Here is a 24,947-nt window from a genome sequence, read left to right as displayed (position 1 = left end):
TCCGACGCTTAGTTTCCCTGTGACTCTTTTTATTTTTATTATTATTATTCTTAGATATTTTACTATTTTATTTGAGTTCGGGTTTGCCTAATTTTTCTCTTCACTTTTTGTCTAACAACACACACCACATAATTACGTAACGTCACGAAAGTCACGTTTCGATCGAGAGATGAAAGGTAATGCGGAGTCACTAGTGTTTGTTAATTCACAGTCTTATCTAGAGCAATTTTCAATTGTCATAATTCCCGCGCGCTGATTGGCTCGTTGCTATCGTCTATGAGAGTAAATAGAAGGAGGACCTTCGCAGTTAGTTACGGAACTTAAGCCGTTAAAAAACAAATCCTGATTTTTTTTTTCTTTTAGGCTTTCTTTTCGTGACTGCTTTTAAAAAGTTGCCTAAATAACTGCGAGGGTCTTTATTCTATTTAATCTGTCACCCGCAGTTCATACATATGTTTCATTTTATTTATTTATTTATTTTTGTCAGAAATAGTATTGCTTTTGATGGCAAAAAATTCGACTTGCTTGCTTTTGGATGGTACTTTGAGTTCCTCTATTAATTTTTGGTCAATGTTGACGTCTCACATCATATGCATGACGCCATCACTTTCCCACTACCAATCACATTTAATTCTCCCAGTCTTATAACTTTAATACCACAGAGTTATCGAGGGAGGCCTCTCCATAAATTTGATGTGGTTGGTTAGTGTTCACTGACTGTGATGTTACCATCGTAACCAATTTATGACAAGCAGTTATTTTTAAAAAAAAATGGCAAATCCCATTTTTAAAATGAAGAAAAATTACTTTTTCACTGTAATCTTTATGTTCTTAGCTCATATTGTTCTTCGTTTGCTGGTGTTGATTTCTTTTCGTTCGATTTCGGCTCTTACCTGCGGTTTTGAGGAAATCCAGAAAACCAAGATTGCGGATCCAAGCTGACCGCAATTTGGCAATCATGAGGTAATTACGAAGTCATGTGACGTTATCATGTCCCGTTATGGACCTCAGAGGAAGCATCTTTGGACGAACTATCTATCCTCAAAGACTCAATGTCATAGCTTTTATACTTGCGCAGTTATGAAGGCATGAGATCTCCTACCCCACCCATCCCGGCCCCTAAAGAAAGGAAAAAAGCCCAGTCTATAGGGATAAAACTGATATAAATTTATTTTAGCCAGGTTTTAACTACAGTATGTAGATTTTAAGACTTTTGTCTTTCTATTCAAGGCAACAGTATGGCAGAAGGCAACGACTACGAGGCGGTTTTAACAACAGAAGATAATCATGATCAAGACACTGGTATGTTAGTAGGTGCAAACAGGGGGTATGATCCTAGGACAAAACAAACAAAAACAGGGGCGGGAACTCTACGGATCCCTAAGCCGTGGCGGAAGTGGGGGCAATGTGAAACTTTTTTTTCCAATATGGATTGATTTTCTCATTGGCTAGGGGATGAGGGAAAGGGAGCACGTTCCGGTTGGAGCGGAAGGCGGGACTACGTTATGAAAGGTCTTCTTGGGCCTTTCCCGTCGCCCATCTATGCCCTTTTTTTACTTGCATCACAAGTTGCATCTTCAAGCAATCTGTAGTCATTACTTGTTAAGTGCTCAGTGTTGTTTTATTTGTTCTTTTAGTACCTTTAAATGAAACACGAGACGATTCCAAAGAGGAGACTGGCAGGTAATAATGCCTAGAAATAGCTAATTATGGCGATTGAAAATTGGCCACCGAGCTGTTTGTATAAGTAGGCGTCGTCCGACAAACGCATACTCACCACTTTGCCGTACGAAATATTATGCTTTTGAGATAGATTTTGGTACTTCGAAATGTCAAAATCGGCAAAACAACTGCCATGAGAGGAATATTTTTTACTGCCAAGTTTATCAATCCTTGTCGGCCTATTTGTTTTGGAAATGTAATAAGTAAGATGTAACTCGCTTCGGAGCTTAAAAAAGAACCACTCACTGGGACAAAAAAAATATTTCTAGGATATACAGTCACATAGGTTTCATAAGGCCTTGAATACCATCATTGTTAATGTAATTTTTTTAGTGCATGAGCTCTCCCTCGAGTACATAAGTCATCTCTTTTCGTTCTCCTAACGTTGAACGCAACCTATTCCGCTGGAAATCCTGTGATTTCTTGGGTGTCGTATGTGACCAATAGGAAAGGTGTCCAGATTTTTTCGTTGGTCTGGTGGGAAAATGTGTATCATTTCTACTCCATCTTGAATAAATTATTTTAAAATGTTTTTGACGTACATCATGCTCTAGGGATACTGCACACGCTGTGATGAATAAAATATTTTGTGTTGCAGGCGGTATAATCGGACACATTGTAACAAAATTCAAAGTTCATGGAACCACTGGCAGCCTCGCGTCACTAGAGAGCGTATAATAATTAATTGCGAGCGAAACGATGACCTTTGAGTGCAAGCGGCATTGGGTTACAGGCAGCCGGTGAGAATTTAAACGCGTTATAAGACTTCGAATGGAAAATAAAATACTGTCGATTATGAATCTTTTAAAACGCTAAATTTAAGTTTCATTTAGTAAAATGAATAAAACTTACTCACCTCTGATGTATTTTTGTGCGTTTTGGTGCTCATTTTACTGTTTCGGGCATTCCTGGAAATCACTGCCATTTCCTTCATAAGACGGAGTCAAGGCAGCACAGTCGAATTTCGCCCGTAAGCTCGCGTAGTCCGCTCAGAGGTGGTTTGCGCCTTAAAAATCAATCCCAGCCCTATGATTTACAAACCTCGGGAAATGATTCGTCGTCAAAAATCCCCACGCACTTGGCTGGAAATGAGCATTCTCTGCTTTCGATTCCACTATCGTGTCTTTTCTCTAAGAGTAAGACCTGGTGATTTTGAAGATGGTCGCGGGGCTTTGGTCCTGTAACCCAATACCGCTTGCACTCAAACGTTCGTCGTTCCGCTATTAATTAATTATTACACCCTCTCTAGTGACGCAAGCTTGGGCTGCCTGTGATGGAACTACCACTCTCTTTTGTCCTAATATTAGCTCCTGAAGTTTATTAATCATTGAGCTATCAGCCCGTAATGCCATCATTTTGGGAAGGCGCTCGGGGTGAAATCAATTTATCTCAAGGGTTTAAAATTTCCAAGGAGCGGTAGGCCAGTCCTTATCAGAGTATCGGCACTGTATTTCATCCGAAAATCGTTCATAAAACTTTAATTGCTCTCAAACAGTCTTCGTGTTAAGTCAAAGCACATCAGACGCCTACGTAACCCCCAAATTAAATATCGAGTTACTTGAGTTGTTCGAACAGTTTGAAAGTCTAGAGTCAAGAGCGGATGAATGACTAATAGCGGTGCTATCAATTGGCAAATTTAATATTCCGGATCTAGGATTTCCAAAAGAACACAAAATCCTATTGGAAATTCGGAATTTGACGCAGAGAAAAGTTGCATTATGAAAACGGGGTATCCTCAATAATAATAATAATAATAATAATAATAATAATAATAATAATAATAATAATAATAATAATAATAGTTTGCAACTTTAGGAGCCTCCACCTTGGTGTTTAAACTGCTTCGTGTCCTCTGTAGTGGATTGGAAACACCCTATTATTGTGTAAAATGACTGTTACCCATGAGCAATAATTAAAAAGAAACATGTGATTTATGGATGTAAAAACACTGCTCTCAACCATTATTTCAATCCCGAAAAACGAGAAGCTGTTGTTATCTACTCTTTCTTCGCCTAAATGGCTTCAGAGCTTCAGCGTGCAAATGCACAAGTAAAGACCTCTGTACATGAAAATAGTTTTGGTAATCCCCTTTCAAACTAATCACCCCCGCCCTCTTCTCCCCCTTCCAAAATGAAAGGAAAATAAGTAAATCGATAAAACTGGATTTCAATTTGTTAGTTGAGAAATCCATGTCGAGGAAGGATCTCAGTGTTTTGTAATACGTTTTTAGATTTTTACCATTATTTATTGATGGTTTGCATGTGACGTCATGGCGGCCATGTTGGTGGACAGGAACAATAAGAGTTTTCTCCTCGGGAAGATAACTACCATTTTTATGCAAACTATGTGGGCAAATTTTCTTTTGTTTTGTCCACCAGCATGGCGGCAATGAAAACAACCTATTGGGATATCCGAAAACCGGATTTCTCAATCGATAGTCCCCTGAATATCACTCGCACTTATTCTGCGCTTTCTAGGTCCTCTCAAGAGAACATTGAACTTACAGAAGTACCCGAGGAACAGTACGACTCAGGTAAATAAATAAGTAAATAAATAAATAAATAAGCTGACAATATTTATTTTTTAAACAAACAATAACGTCCATTTTACACCAATTTATTAATTCAAAGGGTGTTTTCGTTTGGGAAAATCCGAGTGATCCGTACTTCTTGGATTAAATTTTCCTCCCAAAAAGTCAGTTTATCCAAGAGTACGTTTGTTCTTAAATTTGTACTTCGCATCACAATTTTGCCTGGGATAGACTACAAATTTCAGGCTTACAACTATTTGTTTTCTAATTCCAAAGCATTTTGTAGAAACAAGTTACAAAGTGATTACATTTCGATCCGTGTTCTGGCCGGTCAAAATAAAAAGGAGCCTTGATGATAAATGAACTGTTGTAACTTATCTTGTATGCAGTAAACAAAGCGCGCCGGTTAGACATTGCGCATAAGTAAAAGCAGACGCTAAACACATGCGAACGCCTAAAATTCGATTGCCACCGCTTTTCTTCAGATTTCACACAAAAACATATCTCAAGAAATTGACCGGCTTTAGATTAGGCTAAAAAATCCTTCCGAGAGACTGATTTCTCGGATTTGAAACCCGTTTTCGTATATATAATCTGAGATCGGGTCACAAAAATTCAGAGTTTGGATTTTCCCAAACGATTACATCTTTGAGATATTTTCTTCTTCCATTACGTTTTCTGAGCAGTAAAGAGAGTTATTAAACTCTTGCGCAATTGATGCACACATATACCACCAAGCATCTTTCTTCCACGTTGTTAATTGCCTCATGCGAAATCGCGTCTGAACTGAGTCCTGCTTATAGCTATTAATGTATAATATCATGAATATTTCTACGAATATTTTTCTCATTTGGAGGTATCGGGGATTACCAGTCATTATTAGAGATAGCAGGAAAAGAAAGATATGAAATTGTCAAAGAAAGAGTGACAGCAACGGCTCTAATGAATTCTGGAGAAAATCCCTTGTTATTGGCTATGGAGGTAAGACGCCTAACTGAAAATATGATCCTACATGACTGTTCCGGGGCTGACTGTTTAACGAAAAACTTCAATGGTTTTAAGAAAAGTTTGTCCTTCATGTGTTAAAACGTAATGGCAACGAGTCCTCGTAGAATTAAGGATTAGTTTTCTGCTTGCGTTTTCAAAAATTTCGGAAACTGCCCTCGTTGTTGAGCAATTTGGGCAATTTGGGTATACTTGGAAAATACCTGCAAAAATTTGACCCATAATTCTACTCTGCCTCATGTGTTTACATATACTAACATAAGGATGTCTTTGTGAAAACCATTCGCACATACCATATCACCACTTTAGAGCTTGCAACAGAGCGCCGCTAAATTACCACAACGGAATCCATGGGCGACATTGTCGACCTTCTCGCACAATCAGCAATGGGTACGAGAGACAAACTGATACCCAGTGGGGGATGGCCAAGGTGTTTTTAAACCCACCCACCTGAGTTTCATGGCGTTTAATCGAATATCAATAAAATAGGTTCAAAGTCGCCGCGTGCAGAACAGTTTAAATCCATAGGGTCAGTTATTAAAAGATAGTTTAGACGGTGTTTAACAAAATCACGTTCTAAGCCGTTTTCCATTTTGCCACCAATCATATCTAAACATTGGCTGCTGCTGACGATAGCAAGAAGGCTTGCATCCCAGACTAGAAAACTATTTATGTTCTCAAAATAAAACATCTATGAATAGATTTGGAGGCCCACTGATTGTCTTAAGCCGCGGCCTAAGTTAGACTTTGTTTAAATAAGTGGCCCATAAAGTTTCGTCATAAAGTGTCTGACTAGATCTCGAGATAATCGACATTATTCAAAATGGGAGGCTATGCGCTACTGTCACTATGGTAACAGTTGCTGCTTGCAAATGATGAACAAGTTAACTTTGATCATATGTTGAAAAGATGATATAGTATGAAGGAGATCAAAGTTTATCTTCTATGCGTGGTTGCAATTTTAAAACCTCCACCCCTAGCCCAGAAAAACTGCTGCGAGTCTCCCGTAGCGCGAAAAAAAAAAAAGCCTAAAAATCAGGCTTGAACGCAATTCGAACCCATGACCTCTGCGATGCCGGTGCATTGCTTTACCAGTTGAGCTAGCAAGCCAACCGGGAGCTGGTGATTTGATGAGATGAACGGCGGAACAAAGAGTGAATGAGTGAGGTGACATGCTTAAGTTGCGTTTATAACTTCAATGATCATTCTAGTATTCATAATTTGAATTGTATGTATTAAATCTGTAAAGTATTGTATCCTACGGATTAGATATTATCTGAGTGTCCAATTCCATTAGTGTAATGGCCCGTGTAAACAGTTTCAACATTTGCTTAAACATGCGTTCAACATAGCTGTTGAACGAAATGTTGAGGGCGTCGCTTAACATTGTTAAAGGCGTAAAATAATGTTGAAAGCCTGTTGAATCAAATTTAAATTGGTTTAAACTTTCATTCAACACCGCTTCAAAATTTCTAGTGTTCTCGAAAATGTTGAATGGCGTTGAAACCGTTTGAGCACTCCATTTATCCAACATTTGCCCAACATCCGTTCAACTTTTGTCGAACGAATGTTGGGCAAATGTTGAAACCGTTTAAGCGAGCCTTAATTAGTTTCATACTTTTATTTAGGCCTCCTCTCCACTGATATCATCCTTTTCCTTTTCTTATTATTGTTAAAATGCTATAATTTGCAGCCACACGACAGAAATAAATAACGCACTTGGAGATGAAGTTGAAGTTAAGTTTTCTAATTCTTTAGGTCACTGAAAAGCTCCGTGAACGGGCAGACAAAAATGAGCCTGATAAGGATGATTTCGTTGAGCTGGCTAAACGCGTGGAAGAGTTTACGTTACGTTTCCTGGATCCTTTGAAACATGGTTATCCCTATCAACATCGGGAGTTTGCATATAATCCTAAATTAAACGTACCTTTAATTTTGGAGACTGCAATTAAGCTACAACAGAAGAAGGTAATTCCTTTAGTGTCGATATAACTCAAGAGGCTTGAAGAAATATATCAAACACGAGGAAGAGTGTTTTCTCCGATTTCAAAACACAAGTAGCTTGGAAAAACGAGGCATAGCCGAGATTTTTTAAACAACTTCGAGGGGTTTGGAAATAAGAGGAAAACCTCTTTCGAGTGCTTGATATAGCTTCTCAAACTATTGATAATTGTTGGAGAAATTCGAAGCAGAAGTTCACAAAATTTTATGATAATTAAGGTCACATTTCTAAACCTCCTTCACGGTAGTGATTTGCTTTGTTTTGGCTTGATGAAGTATTAATGAGTTTGAGAAGTTGAATTCTCAAACTCATTAATAATTCATCAAGAGAAAACAAAGAAAATCACTGCAGTGACCGTGGTTTGAATATGTGTCCCTAATTACCATAACATTTTGCCAACTTTAGCTTTGAATTTCGCCATGAATTATTGATCATTTGAGAAGCCATTTCGGACACTCAAAAGTGTGTTTCATCAGATATCCAAAAACCTCGAAGTCGTTTAGAAAAACTCGGCTGCGCCTCGTTTTCTCAACCTACTTCTCAGTATTTGGATATGTGATAGAACATACCTTCTCGTGTTTGGTATACATGTATTACTTCTCAGACTCATTAATAATTCATCAAGATCAGAGAAAACAAAGAAAATCACTACTGTGACCGTGGTTTGAATATGTGTTCCTAATTACCGTAACATTTTGCCAACATTAGCCTTGAATTTCTTTCAGAATTATTGAGAAGCCATATCAAGGACTCGAAAGTGTGTTTCATCAGATATCCAAAAACCTCGAGGTGTCTCGCGTCCAAGCGATGTAGCGCGTCCAGTTTAAAGACTCTCTGTCGACCAAGATGCAACGCGCGCGTCTGTTATTGTTTTGATCCACTGTCAGAATTTTCAGTAAAAGCGGCCTAAGCGTGGAGGAAAGCGCGCGTTAACAGAAAGTCATGCCAGACCTTGAAATTTCGATGGGTGAGCAACCACTACCACGCGTAAACAACTACGGAAGTCTGGTAAGTTTTGTTTAGTTGAGTTTTCGCTTCAAAAACGACTTTAAAAAAAAACCCCTCATTTGAATTCATTTCGACGTTCGCATTTGTCGCCAGATCGAAGAAGAAGAAGATTCACCAGATCCTCAGCCTTCGCGATCGTCTCAGCCACCTCAGCCCAGCAGAACGTACTGCAAATGCAAGTCTGCTTGAAAAACGAAGCAAAAGCAAGGAACAGGTCGCGGCTAAAGCTATCTTAAAAGAAGACTTTCATTATAAAATGTTGTTGTTACCTCCGTTATTTTTGTAGAATATCCAAACTGTGTCCAGGGAAGGCTTGCCAACAAGCTCATTAGAAAGACAAAGACGGGACATTGAAAATGCGCGTAGAGAAATTCAGATGAGAAAAATATTTTATGCTCATCATTTTAGACTTATCGATGGATCTTGTTTATCTGTAACAGAAAGCATCCGTGCTCAGTATCCAGCACCTGACAATGTATACATGGGCTTCAGAGCTGAATAAGTACTGAAAATACCGACCATGGCATTTTCCTAAGGCTATGTTTACACGTGACCGGTTCCAGGTGGCTCCGGTACGATTTGGATAGGGCTTCTGTTTACACGGAACTAATCCAGAATGATTCCAAAATGGTGTGGGGCTCCATGTAAACAGCGGTGGATCTGGTCCGGTACCATGTAAATATAGCCTAAAGCATGTGCTAAAAACAGTGGGATGTTTTGTTATTGTAAGCCAGATAGCTATTTGTTCAAGTGACCTACCATAAAATTCCAAAAATAGCTCCTCCATTTATAATCGAAATGCAGAAAAAACCTATTGTTTCTAAGTCCCTCTGAAGACAAACTCCTCGAGCTAGTCCTTTGAAAAAGAGAAGTCCTGTGGCCTATTTTTGGAATTTTATGGTATTAAGTTATAAAATTGCTATTCAAAGGCAAGCCTGCAATGTGGCATTTTTTCTACTGTACAAAAGTCAGCTTATATTCACAACTGCTTTCAAATCAGCTTATCTATGCACAAAAAGAGTGGCAGATTGCGGGTACATGGCATTCGTTCAGTTACAGTTGAAAATAATGTTTATTATGACATGGGGATAGAATCTTAGGGACGAGGGAATGTCTCCTCAGCCTATCAAAGGTTTGAAAAATTCAGCCCAACCCTTTTTGGAAGAAATATGTATGTGATTATTAGCAGTCTGTTTCAAATATTTTAGAACAAATAATCCACTGCTCCCTAAACTGGCAAAATATTAGCTGCAAAGAGATGCACTGGATTTTCAAAGTGGAGAATGATTTTAACTGCATCAGACTTCTCTTTACAATATACAGTACCTATACAACTGTGGTATCATTGTTGGGTGAATGACAATGGATCTGGCTCTCTTACAGCGCGGTTTTTGTTTTTGTTCACAATGGGGGTCACGGGTAGCTTATGACTCTCTCCTATCTATGCCCCTGACATGACTCAAAGCAAAATAATGTAGGCATTAAACCATTTTCATTTCAGTTATACTGAACTATTGTTACATTTAAAAATAATAACGACTTCTGTTTTCTTAGAATCACTGTTATTCTTGGTTTTCTTTCCATGCTCATCAAATTTGCTGGCTCTTTTACCTAAGTTAGGTTTAAATTTTGTCCAGTAAGAAGAGTCTCCAAACAAAATTACATGTACGAATCCTGAGTAAGGTTTCAAAATAAAAGCTCATAACAAGCGAGATTCAAACAAAGAAAATTGTAAGTGTCACTTACTGTAGTAAAAATTCTGCAAATTCACTAAGTTTGGAATATCCAAACGAATCCTTCTGGCTCCTCCAGTGGTCGCGAACTGATTCCCGTAGATAAATAACCTTCACAGGCACGGGTCTCCGAGGCCTTCCACCACGATTTGTCGAGGCCGCCATATTCTCGCAATCACATCGTTCAACTGCTCAATTGCTCAGCCGGTCAAAAACGCTTATAATCATGATCAACAACAAAATATCTTTGTTTTTTTAGACAACAACGATAAAACTCTCTGTACGGAACGCTAAGTATTTAAAAATCCAAAGGATGGCTCTGATTCAGAACGATTTTTTTTGCGACTGAACGCGCATTGCATCTCGGTCTATAGAGAGCCTTTAACCTGTAGATACCTAAACCCATATATCAAATTAAAGCTTATAAAGCTGGCTATCACACTATACCAAGAATTTTGAAATAAAATGAATTGTCGAATTTTTCAAGACCGCTTAATGGGAGCGTCCGAATCACCTTTTGAAAGCTACAAGTCAAAGCGCATTTTGTTTTTCGCTAATTTAATTTGTCCCTCAAAAATTTTACTACCCTAGTAAATTTTCAACTACTTCTCGTATGATAAAATACGCCTTCTTGTGTTTGATATATTACTTCTACATTTGCATTTACTACTGCATTGAACATTAAATAACTTTCAACTATTGCAGCTTTGCGACCATCCTGTAATTGAGGGTGCTTTAATGGAGAAATGGTACAGCTCTCGTGGTCGCAGTTGGAAAATCGAAAGACCTAAACTGTGGTTGTTTCTTAGCATATGGTGTCTTTTTGACGTCATACTTTTTCCACTTTCCTTCTCCTTGGTCTTCGCTGTAGGTAATGCAAATGTTCAGCTCATTTTAATGCTCATGTTTCTATGTCCGATATAGTATGATAATTACAGACTTATATAACGCATGTAATACTACTGAGCTATAGGAGACTCAGTTTCATGTGACAAACATTCTGCGTGTACTGCTATGATTTGAACGTCGATGAATGGACACTGGCTAAAAATACGTCTGTTGCTTATACATCCATTTGAATGATTTCAGAGGGGAATTTGTTCCACAGCAAATGTGGGTGTCAACAAAAATTATTGAAATGCAGCTGTAATGCATCCGAACTCGGCCCTGTTAAAGCCATAATTTCCGTTGTCATGCATCTAAAGCAACAACCAAAAGGTGGGAGGTATGCACGACTCCTACTCCATACATGTTGGCCTACCTTTTCATTTCACCAATTTAATTTCTTAAATATGTACACTTATAGAGGGTTTACTTTGAATTGGAGGATTTCGGACATACGTTTATTTAACCGCACAGGTAGTCCATACGTACTATTTACTAGAACCGTAATGGTATACTATATCTAAAGTAATTCAAAGTAAAATGTATTTATCTTTGCCGTTATGACTTCTTCAGTTGTCCTGCGCACTAAAGGGAAATTTCGGGGCATTTAAACGAAAATTTGGCTATATTATTTAGATTCTCGCTGGACTGAGTAGCCGGAGGTAAACTAACAATAATACAAAATAAACGGCCTTCTTTATTACTTTATTGTTCCTTGGTGTGTACGGCCGGTTTAAGGGCCGTCTACACGACAGGTAAAAATGGTACGGGCCCGTTGAAAAATGGTACGGTACCCGTAATTTTTTTGTAAAGAAATACCCCTGCTGTTTTGGGTCTAAAAGCGCCTATGGACCCAAAACAGCACGGATATTTTAGGCGCGTTTACACGACAGAAAAGGAGGAACGGCTCGGAGAGAAACAAGAACCGGTCCAAGACTTTTTTACCGTTTATACGAGAAATATCAGAGAACGGCACCGATAAAAAGAGGCACTGGTCCCCTAAACGTTGGTGGAATGGCAAGGGCTGTTTACACGGCAACATTTTAGGGACCGGACATGATTGAGCCCGCATGAATCAGTAGATCAGTGTCTTTCGTTTGAACCGCACATGCTCGTGAAGCAATATGGCGACAGACGATGGATGACGATGGATGGTCACTTTATCTGTTGCGTTTGCTGTCCAGAAGGAAATCAAGTCGACCTCTTTTGAAGCAATGCGAAACTGAAATATGCCTGGAAGAAAGATTTCGTCGGAAACGAAAATTTAAGTTCATGGTAGTTCTTCTAGCATTCGTAATCGGGCATTCCACTGTAGAAAGAACAATTTGGCAGAAGAAACGTACAAGTGCTTCGTTCTACCTGGCATGCGACACTTACTCTGACGATGAATGGTACAGAAACTTCCGTATCTCCAGGAACACGTTCCACTTCCTTGTTGATGAACTGCGAATGGACATAGTACGTCAAGATACTGTAATACAGAATGCCGTTGAGGTGAGAAAGAAGATTGCCTTGTTTCTGTATTTTATAGCCTCAACTGACGGATATCGGCCTCTAGCTAACCTATTTGGGGTTTCCAGGGCAGTTGTTTCTATTTGCATTCGTGAAGTTGCAGATGCTATCTTAAGAAAATTAAAATCCAGATATCTCACAATTGCTAAGGGTGACGAACTCCTCCGCATTATTAGATCATACAAAGATAAATGGGGTTTCCCGATGTGTGCAGGTGCAGTCGACGGAACACACATTCCAATTGCGACTCCACAAAAAGACCATGCAGCCTACGTGAACAGGAAATCATATCACAGTGTTGTAATGCAAGCCCTTGTAGATGACAAATACTTATTCAGGGACGTTGTGGTAGGCTGGCAAGGACGTGTGCACGACGCTAGGGTATTCTCAAACTCAGAGCTGTATACTCTTGGGTGTAGCGGCCAGCTGTTTCCAACAGATCTAAAAGCGGTCATTATTGGCAAGCAAATCCATCCTATGATATTGGGAGACCCAGCATACCCTCTGTTGAGTTGGCTGATAGAAGGTTACCCTGAAAACATCAACACCCCACGTATTCAGAGGCGCTTACCGTTTAAGCCGAGCCCGCATGACTGAGGAAAACACATTTGGCCGCTGGAAAGGTAGGTTTAGACGGTTCACGAAGCGTGTTGATATCGACATCGAGGGAGTGATTAAGGTTGTTGCAGCCTCATGTGCTATTCACAACATTTGCGAGATGCAAAATGAACCCTGCTTTGAAGAATGGTTACAGCAAGGGTTTGAAGATGATGTCACTGCCGCAGATGGGCCAGGGATTGGAGACCAAGCTGGGTCAGATGTCCGGGATACCCTTGCGGCGTATTTTATGACCCCTGAATGACAGAGCACAGGAGCTCTCTGAAATAGGTTTCCAAACAGCACAGTCAACGTCTTCATGAGGTTTTACAAACTTGGACATAGAGAAGGTCATTTGTTTTTTATTGCCATAATCATTTGACTTAATTGTTATGCATGGAAATAGTTGCTGTTTAAAAAAACCCTGTTCATGTTTGATTAAAAATGAGCATTTTGAGAAGAAAAAACAAATCGAGTTATGCATTTACTTTTAAAGCTGCCTCAAACATATTAACAATACAGAGACTATGGTAGTAATTCAATAAATAATTTCCCATCTGATTTCAAGTTACAAAAACTAAATTAAATATAAAATATCAACATTGAACGCAACTGTCGGAAGTGAACACTTGTGCAACAGTGATAACACCCGGCAACTCACAACTGAAAGTAGGAGTTGTCACCATCACTGGAATAGGAGGAATTTGTACTCGTCAACCCTTCATAATGTTGTGGCAATGCCGATGGCACATTATAACCCCTTGATTGCATCATTATTTGCACAAGTTTTAATTCATGTTCTCGCTCCTCCCGCCTTCTGTCCAATTCTAACTTCTGCATTTTAAGTTTGTGGGCTAATTCTCTCTGATGTCTTTTTTCTTCAATCTCTTCATATCTGGAAATGATTCAAAATCACAACCCTTTCAGATTAGTGTCAACAGCGAATTTCTTCCAAAAAATACAAACAGTCAATTTCTCTTAAAAAAAGCAATAAATAAATAACTTAACATACTGTTTGAATGATAATTTCCAAATTATTATCAATATCTTGAAAAAATGAATTATTTTTTAATATACAGGCTACCCCAAATACTTAAAAGAAATGAAGGCAGACCAGTGAGAATTATCCATGAGCTCCGTTTATGGCAAACGTCAAGTAAAAAGTTTCAAAACTGATCACCTTTCTAAATTTCATTACCAACTGTGTTTTACATATAATTTTATTGTCACCTTGATAACTTATTTAAGCGCAGCTTCATCAACACTACATCATCAAGTTAATTTTTCAATAACATTTTAACAGCAGTCAACATTACCTTTTCATATCAGCTTCAGAGGATTGCAATGGACTAGAACATATCACATCAAGGGATCTTTCCATCTTTGTCTTTTCGACTTTAGATGAAGCTCCTGTTACATTTCTTCTGCTCTTTCTTTCTTGTTCATCTGCAATGCCCAACTTTGATCCTTTCCCAAAATCACCATTACTTTTGCTGTTTCCTTCCACTGGCAATGTTTCAGTGTCTATAAAAGGACAATCGATACCAAGAGACTATGAGTTAAGAGAGCGAATCTCTGTGCCCCATGATAATTATTTTCAATCTTTTTTCAGTTCGCGCCGTGCTATTTTGGGAAATTATAATCCGCCATTAAGTTTAAAATTAAATGACGTCACTCTAACCGACCAATAAGATGTCGACATCAAAATAGCAACGCAAACAAAAAAAGATTGAAGAAGATTTGCATAGGAAGAGGGGCATGTGGGATTCGCTCTCTTACCTCATAGTCTCTTGTCGATACATACTTGGTACTAGTATTGATGGCAAATACACACCAGCATGCTCCTTCTGGTGTTTATCATCCTCAACATCTTCATCTGATTTAACAGAGGTGCAAATTTGATCATGAGGGTCTTCATCCCTGCTGCTGTCAATGAGAAATGGTGGGCTTACCGAGGGGTTCACTTTGTAGATTTGATCCATTTTGTCTAGAAACCTCCACATCTTTTTCGGTCGAGAATTACCGCTTCTCTTCAACTTACCCTTTTCCTGTCTGTACAGGAGCTTTTTCAACTTATTGGTAATCGCAGTTACTTCTTTATAGATACCTGATTTCAATAAAACAAAATACCTCGTGTTAAATGAAGCAGTCAAAATAGACATTTAATAAGCTACTGAAAGTGAGAACGATGCTACTTTTAGTCTAGTTAGTCCAGTGTTTTATATTGTACAATGGAATGATCGAACAGCTTACCTTTGCTTTCAAGTCGAGCTTTAACTTCGTGATAAATGGCGTTCTTGTCTTTTGTCGACTTCGCAGTCTCTAAGGAGCTTTGGATAGTTTCTGAACTAAATATATTCAACATGTCAGTTTCTTCATCAGCCAAAACGTCCTTTTGGGTTGCTTTTTTTTCGATTTCGTCTTATGCCCCTTTTCTTGATTGTCCGCTATTAGCTTGTTAACGGCCCTTTAAACTCTATTTTTTGTTAACTTTTTTTTTCACATGAGCTATTGTCATTCTATCTGTAAATGACCTGTTTATTCTGAAAAGTCCATTTGGGAAGAATAAAGTATGTATGTATGTATGTATGTATGTATGTATGTATGTATGTATGTATGTATGTATGTATGTATGTATGTATGTATGTATGTATGTATGTATGTATGTATGTATGTATGTATGTATGTATGTATGTATGTATGTATGTATGTATGTAAATAACCTTGGTTCAGAAACCATGTCCGTGTTAACCTTCGGTAGTTTCCAGTTACGATTTCTTTATTATGAATTTTGTAGTTTTAGTTTTCTATTCATTTTAAATTTGACTTTTTGTTCTGTGTTTTCCGAATATGCTTCTTGTATCGCAAAAAACATGACGTTACGTTAAAGCAACTCAAAAACTCATTCCCGGTGAGATCTACAAGAGATACTTAAGGGAGAAGTGATCTTTGTGGTCATCTGATTTGAAACAGGCGAAGTTAAACACAGGGTTCTCTTTAGACAGTATCAAATCCTCCAATTCTCGGTGAACCAGATATAAATGTATACAAGAAACCAAATTGGTTGGAGGGCCAAGAGAAAAAGTGGCCAACGCGGGGAAAAAAAAAGGAAATAAGTAAATAAACAAATAAGTCAAAAAATTGTGATATTTTGTATCCAGTTGTTTTTCGACATGAATATCAGCAGATCATGGCAGCGCTTTTGTCAGGCATGAACAGCGGGGTGTGCCAAATAAAGTGTTAGTCTTTATTTATTTTTTTTTTGCGTATTTGTGACGTTCATTACGATTATTATCTGTCATTGCATGCGTAACGTCAAGCCTTCCATTAAAAGTAATCTGGAAAGCAGAATTAATACAACTCTAAAGCTTATATATGCGATGCATAAGCGATAAATCCTGCAATCGATCTCTTAAATCAAGTGGTGACAAAGGGGATCCTTCATAGTCTTAGGCATACCTTAAATCTGGATATATTGCATGACTTTTTTGTTTTTGTTTTCCCAAACAGGATGGATAACAACTCACCTCGGGTCTATTTTCCCTCGTAAGTGAATTTTTCGCAATAACGTAACCATTACACGTAACCTATCTTCAGAAGCAATATGGTAATAAAATGACAACATGGTCAGTAAAAAGTCGTTGTCTTTCCCTCTGATTCTTAGGTCTAAAGTTGCTGTTACACTAGGCAATTTATCTTGAAACCGATAAACGCGGTTCTATTGAGAGACAAGATCAGTTCAATTGATAGCAAAAACAGATACTAAATTAAAACATTGAGTTTTAATTACCTTTCCTTTGACTTGATTTTTATTAATGAAACAGGTTCAGGCGGAGAAGAAACAGGTTCAGATCAAAGGGAAACAGGTTCAGACCAAAAGGAAGCAGCTTCAGACTCAGTGTGGTCAGGTTGGTGTCCAGTACAGTTCTAACAAATCGACGTACGTCTTTTGTGCATCTGTCCTCTTGCTGATGATCGTTGCAATTACGAAAATCGGCATTGGAAGAACATCGGTAAGAGTGTGCAAAGGCTTCAGTGATTCATCGCTTTTTGCTATAGGTCTGTTTCGTATTGTCACGAACTAATGCCACACTCATCAGGCAACTTCAACGACAAAAATTCAAAAGCTGGCGACATAAAACTAGCGCTTGCTGGACGATAAAATGCAATTGTAGCCTATTAGGTGCCTATATTTTCATGTCAACAGCCGGGACATCTGCCATGTGCTTTTGTCGAAGATGAACTAGTCGCCATGTTTAAAGGTAAAGTCGCACAAGAGCCTAAGTGGCCCACACGGCCGGAGCTTAGCCCTAGCCTAGCCCATGAAGCAACTAGGAGTATTGCTACTCCACCCTGGATGGGATAACAACAACAACATCAACAAGACTTTATTACCCCGATTAAAAAGTTAGTTATACATTTAGTTGATTTTGAAATGTCAAGGGCTAGTCCATTGCAGGGCTGACCCCAGCAGTATTTCGCCGGTACCCATTTATACACCTGGGTGAAGAGAGACAATATGGAACAAAGTTTTTTGTCTAAGGAAACAACACAGCAATAAAGAGACCAACCTGGCCTCGAATCAACGACCCTCAGATCCTCCGACCGTCCAATCGAAAGTCCGACGCGCCAACCACTACACCACCGCGCCTCCACAGTCGCCATGTTTGCAATAGCATAATTTGTTATTCAAATCGTTGAGTTATGGAAACTTTGAAAACCTGCCTATATTGCCTAATTAGATGTTTACCCGACGTGGTGACTGGAGCATTTGTATAATTATCAATAGGAATATCTATAAAAAAAGGTTGAGTTTTCGCTTTCGAATACTAGGTACATGTGGTCCTGTGAATTGCGTAACAGTTACGACTTCTTCAAATTGGAGACATGGATGCATTTTCACGTGCTTGACATTCCGCGCCATACACATAGAGCCAGTTCCAAACACCTTGAGTTCAGATTTCACGGTTTGACGCATTGAGAAGATCCATTTGTCCGAGAGGACGCCCGAAGGAAATTAGGAGCGACTGTGGAACAAACTTCACTAAAGCGGACAAGGAGTTGAAAGAAGCGATTGAAGAATAGAATCAGCAAAGGATCGATGGTCTCTGCGCTTAAAGAGGAATTCAGTGGATCTTCAATCCTCCAGGAGCAAGTCATATGGGAGAAGCATGAGAGAGAGGGATAAGCTAATTGCGCCAAATCTTGAAGGTCCAATTGAAGGAGCAGGTCACGTTAAAGCAAACAACGATAAACAAAAAGAACCAGAAAAGAACATTACAGGATTTCAAGGAACTGAAATGTGAAAAGCAACCGTTGCAAAGGTTTTTATTATCCATCTTCGAAAAATGCTTCCCAAGAACAACCCATTAAACAAGATATTCAACAGACACAGACTCAAACGTAGCTACTCATTCATGTCAACCATCAACACGTCACATCACACAACAAACAGATACTCTCAAATGTAGCAATGACCCCAATACATCAACCAGACAGCTGCAAATGCAGGAAGAAAACCGAATGCCTACTTGAAAGAAAATGTCACCAAGAAAAAGTGGTTTACCAAGCAACAGTAATAACAGAAACAACGACAGAATCGTGCTTGGGTCTGGCAACAAACTTCAAAGAACGATAGCGAAACCACAGCATAGCCTTTCAAAACCCAACAGACGGAGCTATCAAAACGTATATGGATCCTAAAGAACGCAAAAAAAAAAAAACTTTTCGCATCAATTGAAAAATACTCAAAAAATGTCAACACTGCAATAACATTAACAAGAAATGCAATCTGCGTCTTTGCAGCCTAAAAAAACGAAATTAGTTGGCGAGTTGATGCCCCCACAGAAATAGGTGTGTTCCAAAACCTCTGGAATAACGTAACGCAATCGTTTGTATTATGCCACGTACAATTGTATTTTATCGCCTAGCAACCGCCGTTTTTTTTTTTTTACCGCCAGCTTTTGAATTTTCACCGGTCATTCGTTGAAGTTGCCTGTTGAGTGTGGTCAGTTCCTGGTGATACGAAACACCAAGTGCATTGCTGGCAGAAGGACACGGAGAACTGTTACCTGCCAAGCCTAGGTCCCATCATAAAGCATCTCGATAGTGATCGAAATACACGATACAAGTGCATTGAATAAAGCGATTCGCGTGATGAAAGTTGGGCAAGAAGGGCCTAAATTGGAAAATTATTGCGAAGTTTATTCGAGCCAATTTGTACTATTCTTGCCTACACTACACAATCAAACACACAAAACAACTATGAGGCATGGGCACGTTGGTCAGCCAGGACCAAGATAAGCATTTATTGACACATCAATAAAATACTGGAATCATGGATAAAGATAAACCAATAGTTTAGTACATGCGCCACAGCCAGATGAGTATACCCGAAAAAACCGCTAAGGGAAAAATAGGGACCGTGGACCCTTGACCAATGCCATGGCGCAACCTTTGGGGTTTTAAGGTTTACATTAACATAAGGCAGCAAAACTAAAATAAAATAAGAGGAAAACAATATTTCTTCAGGAAAAACGTAAGCAAAAGCTAAAAACAAACAAACTAATAAAACAAAATGAACAGCGTAATGTGTCGCCGAGGGCGGCTAACTGTAGAATGACACAACTTTCTCAACGGATTCTATTATAAAACACTAACCGTGAGCCATCACGCACTTTGGAATTTTCTGTTACGTGACGGCAAAATATCAATTTATGTTAATTAGGATCAACACAAATTGCATTATTCGACAGTTTAAACGCTTAATGGATCTGTTGTTTAGCATGTCATACACAAATGCCCTATTTCAACGAATCAAACTCTATATTTTATGGGATTGCTCCACAGGTTTGAAGGACAATTACAAGCATTATTTTCAAATTCCCTATTTCATCTTTATTCGGGATACGCTGAGCTACCTGGCCCTCTTAGGACTACATTTTGCAATCTGCCTCGAACCTTCTCAACTTCCTTTCAGTGGGTTAGAGTGGACTATATTGGTTTTTCTCTTTGGTCGACTTTTGGCGGAGATTAAGCAGATTGCAGACATGGCTCGTTCTGGAGACAGGAAACTAAGGCTTAAAGCACTTAAGAATTATTTCAGGTAAATAACGTTATAGCTGTGTTCGTCAACTGGAACGCTAATAAATATCTGCTTGATTTATAATGCAACCTACAAAATTACTGTAAGTTATAATGCCGTTGTTATAACTGTTCCATGACACATACGCTGATTACCAGATGCAAAAATGACAGAATACAATAACACTAAAGGTACCCAGGATCAAACTGATTTGTGTGCCATAACCATCGGACGACGTGCAACAGGGATACCACTTCCCTTAATGTTTTTGTGAATAGGCCATTTCCGAGTTGCGTTGAACCTCATTATGAAAGCGAGGCTAAATGCAAAGCTTTTATTATGAAAATTAGATTTCATTCATATGGAAACAAAATTAATTTTCATATGAAAAGCTTTGCACTTAGCCTCGGTTTCATAATGAGGTTCACAGCAACTCGGAAATGTTCTATTTGTTTGTTTGTTTTCTTCCAAGGCGATTTTGGGCAACACCTGCTCTTCTCAGTAGCTAATTGCTTATACCTTAGATACATTTTCGGCCGATAAGTAATATACGGTCTGTCAGTTATTGACATAAATACAAAACTTTTAAATTTGAAATTATAAATATGAATAATGATAATAAGCTTCCAACATATAAATCTGCAAAGTGCTGAATTATGTCGATTTTATAAGTACTGATCTTTGCTTACTAACTAACGTGCGAGGTACGTTTTACGTTTCTTAGCTTGTGTGATTATAAATAAACTTCGTAATCTAGATAAAGTGAAAATTGTTTTTTTCTAAGTTAAATGTACGGTCATCGGAAGTTTCTTAAAAATACTACTTCATTAAAAAAAGTTGTTGTAACCGCAAGTATCAATGAACATAGCGGCCATGAAATAGAGCTTACGTGACGTCGTAAGTAGGCCTATTAGTACACTTTTAGTGTATAGCGTTTCCATTCTATGCGTAAACGCTGGTTCCCTATAAAAATCCCTCAGCAGAACGCCAGGTCAGTAGTTAAAGAAAAAGGTCATTCCAAAAAGGCACTTTTCTTCCTTTCGTCAATAGAAAGGTAATGTTAACATTAGGAAGTTTCAGCTTCCAAGGAGCTTTCTATCCTTATGAAATCTTTCTTCAAAGTATAGCCCGAAAATCGTGCACTGTCGCCGCCATCTTGGAATATACTTAGCATCCTGGCGATGCTTGTTTGACGTCATTGAGTTCAACCTAAAGTTTGGCGGGAAGCTTGAACACTCGACTCGTCCTTTTGCAGTTATGCCTTTTTGTTCAGCACCGTCGGTGTTGCTCAAATAGTTAAGAATTGCACTCAAGAAGCTAGAGTTGCTCTCGGCTACGCCTCGAGCATCTCTTACGCCTCTCTCGTGCTCTCCAAACTTTCCGCGTGCATCCATAACTCGATATACGCACAGCTAAAAGCATGAACCAATTCTTTTTTATAACATAGCGCTCGCATGCTTCCTTCACCTGACTTGCACACGTCATCGGATGGACGCACGGCCGTGCGTATGTTAAGAAATGTACCATGATGACGCCAATAGGAATTAGATTAGGATGCGCGCGCGATATGTTATAAGTCTTAAATAGACGGCAAAAAAGGTGTTTCCTTTTATCGTTTACCAGAAAAGAGAAAAAACTTGGCAAAGCAATTACCGGGACAAAACTTGCCTAAAGAAGAACACTTGCATGTTTGTTCCGATCACTGAACTGATGACTGTTTTGAAGTGGACCACCGACATAATCTCCTCGGTGGTAAAACTTGCAGAAGAAAGAAAAAAAACAGACGCAGTTGCAACTGCTATATAAGATTTCATGTTCAGCGAAGATTGCAAAAAAAAAATAATAATAAATAAAAAAGAACAAGTACTCGTCGTATCCTGATACTGGTTGACAAAGTACCTTTAAGCTTGTTTTCTGACTCCGGTTCTTCAAGTGAACACAACAAACGCACTCTCTTGCGTTAAGTTGAACAGTCTTTCTGCACCTTCGTTTTGGTTTTTCAGAGCTATTGTTTCCTTAATCAACGTTGCCTACAGGCTGAGCGCACGTTTTTGCTTGGTATGCGCAAATTAAACGAGCTTAATTTTTAAAGTTTGGCCCTTTATTTTGTCGCTACAATGCCAGCTTCTTGGAATGTCATTACACAGTTTTAATGTTTCACATATAATATACTGAAGCCCCCGTTCCAATTGGACCTTGGAAACAGCGATTTTGAGAAAACATGGAAATTAGCTTTACGATTTGTGTCAAATTTTGGTCACTTCCGTCACACTTGAGGATAACGTTTGTTTCGTTTGCAAGCATTTGGATCATTCGAAAAACGTGCGTTTCGATGGTTCAAAGCGTTCGTTTCGATGGTTCAAAGTGTTTGACATCGTTCGTTTAGATCGTTTGAAGCATTTGGCATTTTTAGGTTTGATCGTTTCAGGCGTTTCAGAATGTTGATATACTACATCGTGCTTATTTTTCGCATGTCACGGCACAATCTTTTCGGTAAAGCCTTCGTCTGTTATCAGAAATAAACCTAATGAAGGAATTAAGACTTTTTAATAGATCTGTGCATAACTCCAAAAAATTTAAGGACAAATTAAGTAGATATCAATTATTACCACTGGATAAGCTACATAACATGCAACAAAAACAAAACAAAAAAATAGAAATTTACTTATCTAGATCAATCAGTTTTTCTCACGCCCAACAGCTCCGAAAGCCAACAAGAAGCAGCGCCGCTTGGTGAATTATGGCATACTCACAAGATATTTCAGCGCTTATTTTGCGTAAAAGCAAAATTTTGTAAATGAAACATTACATTTTAGTAGCACAGGATACAAAGTTTTGAGTTTTTTAACAGTTTAAAAAGACGTAATATCGACTGAGTTTAAAGTGACAACAATAATGTCAATAATAGATTCCTGAAGCGGATCGGTCAATTTAATTATCTGATCTGTAGATAAAAAAAAAATTAAAATGATACTCTCGGGAACTGCAAATTTATCGTTATTTGCGCTTCACTGTACGTTTCCTCTGCTTGATTCAGTAGGGTTGGTTGACAGTATAATTCGACAAGGTCAGAATTAATAACTTCAGTAAAATTATGCAGAGGAAACGCAATGTACATAAACAAACATGAAACGATCGAAACGCGTCAAAACGATCAAACATTTGAAACGTTTGAAACGGTTGTTTCAGACGTTACAAACGCACGAAGCAAACGATATGTAAACCAAAATTTTCATGTCTACGATCTCACGCCGTAGAATTAAAACATGAAACGCCGAATTTGTTATTGTTTTCGTTCAATTATCGAAGACTGCAAAGTGAAAGCCAATGGATATGAGAGTACAACTAATGTGCATTTCAGAAAGGTAAAAATTAGGGCGATACTTTAGTCAATCGCAATTTTAAGTGTAATATTTTCCACGGTGTTATTTCCGAATTTGAATTTAGTGTTGCATCAGATTTGTGACGGCTGTGCGCACAGCCTACACGCTCGGGCTCGAAAGGATACGGCTCAGCCATTTTGGTTGAACTCAATGACGTCGCGCAAGCATTGCAAGGCTGCTAAGTATATTCCAAGATGGCGGCGACCGTGCACGATTTTTGGGCTACTTTGAAGAAGGATTTCATAAGGATAGAAAGCTCTTTGGAAGCTGAAACTTCGGTGAGTACCTAATGTTTACCTTACCTTTCTATTGACAAAAGGGGAGAAAGTGCCATTTTGGAATGACCTTCTCCTTCAAGAGTCTACCCTTTTAATCCTTTCTTAACCGAGTTTATCTTCTCTGAGGATGAGATATTCATACCTCGCCCCCCCCCCCCCCCCTACCCCAACCTCTACCCCTCCTTTCCCATCTTCGTGCACAACTTCACGAATATAAAAGCTATGACATTCAGACTTGGAAGAAACATAATGCATAGACAAATGTTTCCTAAATGAGGTGCGCAACGGCCGGGAGATGCTCACGTCTCGATTTTAAACTGACGGCTATCTTGAATCCGCTATCTTGGATCTCCTGAAAACTGATCTCAGAAAACCACCTAAATTGACCCAAAAGTAATAAAAATGGAAAGAAAAACACACAAGCACGATATAAAACATGTAAGTTTCTCGAAAAACCTTCCTGCGATCGCCAAACTATCAATTGCAATGTAGAAAGCGCCCCAGGAAACGCCTACAAGAATGTTGCTTACATGTTTACCTTTACCCTTACTTTTCTCCTCAACAGAGATCGTTGGAACATATTTGATCTCGTCATCCTCTTCATATTTTTCTGTGCGATATTCCCACTACGAATAGTCTCGTGGACTGCATCAGAATCAGCTTCTAACAGCCGGGCCCTGGAGGTTGCTGGGTATCTATACGGCTTCAACACAATGTTCCTCACTTTAAGAGCCTTTGGCTCCATTCTAGAATCATTTGAAGGAGTTGGAACCATACAAATTGCCTTCTTTCATGTCATCAGAGATGCAGTCGTTATAGTGGTGCATTTTCTTGTTATCACACTGGCATTTTCAAGCACAATAACTAAAATATTTGTGGTCGAGACTGCGATTGTTAAAGAGGACACCAAGAAATACTCGTGAGTGTGCAAGAAGAAAAAAAATACCTAGCTACTTAGATAGGGAGAGGTATAGTTAGGTTGTCAGGTAAAGAGGGAAAACAGGTAGTTAAATAAAAAAATTGATAGATAAAGATTTTTATTTATTAATTAATTGAATACATTGATTACATCATTAATAGTTTTTTTTCCTTTGGTCAGTTAACTGGTTGGTTGGTTGCATCATTGATTGATAAATAAGTTTATTGACGATGAAACACATTCGAATGAATTAAGTGTGGCGGAAGTAAGAAGAGTGAGAAGATAATAA

At 38.6% G+C, this 24,947-nt stretch overlaps 2 protein-coding genes across 2 annotated transcripts in view; one reads left to right on the top strand and one right to left on the bottom strand.

Moving 5' to 3' along the window:
- The window catches only part of LOC146452174 (transient receptor potential protein-like), a 63,484-nt gene that overhangs the window by 1,905 nt on the left and 36,632 nt on the right, over positions 1-24,947 (top strand). Inside the window, exons 2-11 of the mRNA XM_085098161.1 lie at positions 1,231-1,302; positions 1,638-1,683; positions 4,200-4,255; positions 5,109-5,233; positions 7,016-7,225; positions 10,706-10,871; positions 16,505-16,540; positions 16,819-16,902; positions 19,844-20,099; positions 24,305-24,658. Coding sequence (XP_084954287.1) covers positions 1,239-1,302; positions 1,638-1,683; positions 4,200-4,255; positions 5,109-5,233; positions 7,016-7,225; positions 10,706-10,871; positions 16,505-16,540; positions 16,819-16,902; positions 19,844-20,099; positions 24,305-24,658 — 1,397 coding nt within the window. The 5' untranslated portion in view covers positions 1,231-1,238. The remainder of the gene's footprint in view (positions 1-1,230; positions 1,303-1,637; positions 1,684-4,199; positions 4,256-5,108; positions 5,234-7,015; positions 7,226-10,705; positions 10,872-16,504; positions 16,541-16,818; positions 16,903-19,843; positions 20,100-24,304; positions 24,659-24,947) is intronic.
- LOC146452177 (uncharacterized) lies at positions 12,030-15,372 on the bottom strand. Its single transcript, XM_085098162.1, has 3 exons — positions 14,829-15,372; positions 14,311-14,518; positions 12,030-13,889 (listed from the first exon to the last, which is right to left on the bottom strand). Exons 1-3 carry the CDS (start codon positions 15,154-15,156, stop codon positions 13,652-13,654), a joined length of 774 nt encoding a protein of 257 aa, XP_084954288.1. The 5' UTR covers positions 15,157-15,372; the 3' UTR covers positions 12,030-13,651.

Source organism: Pavona decussata, unplaced genomic scaffold (assembly GCF_977016875.1).
Source record: "Pavona decussata unplaced genomic scaffold, jaPavDecu1.1 SCAFFOLD_377, whole genome shotgun sequence".
In the NCBI taxonomy this organism is placed as follows: domain Eukaryota; kingdom Metazoa; phylum Cnidaria; class Anthozoa; order Scleractinia; family Agariciidae; genus Pavona; species Pavona decussata.
Note: the sequence above shows the minus strand (reverse complement) of the source record. Positions and strands in the feature narration are given on the sequence as shown.

Excerpts from the sequence above, each read along its gene's own strand:
- LOC146452177 (XM_085098162.1), bottom strand. The coding sequence starts at position 15,156 with ATGTCTATTTTGACTGCTTCATTTAACACGAGGTATTTTGTTTTATTG. Across the intron at positions 14,519-14,828 it reads ACACCAGAAGGAGCATGCTG|ACACTGAAACATTGCCAGTG; the intron begins GTGTGTATTTGC and ends GTCCTTTTATAG. Across the intron at positions 13,890-14,310 it reads TCTGAAGCTGATATGAAAAG|ATATGAAGAGATTGAAGAAA; the intron begins GTAATGTTGACT and ends AATCATTTCCAG.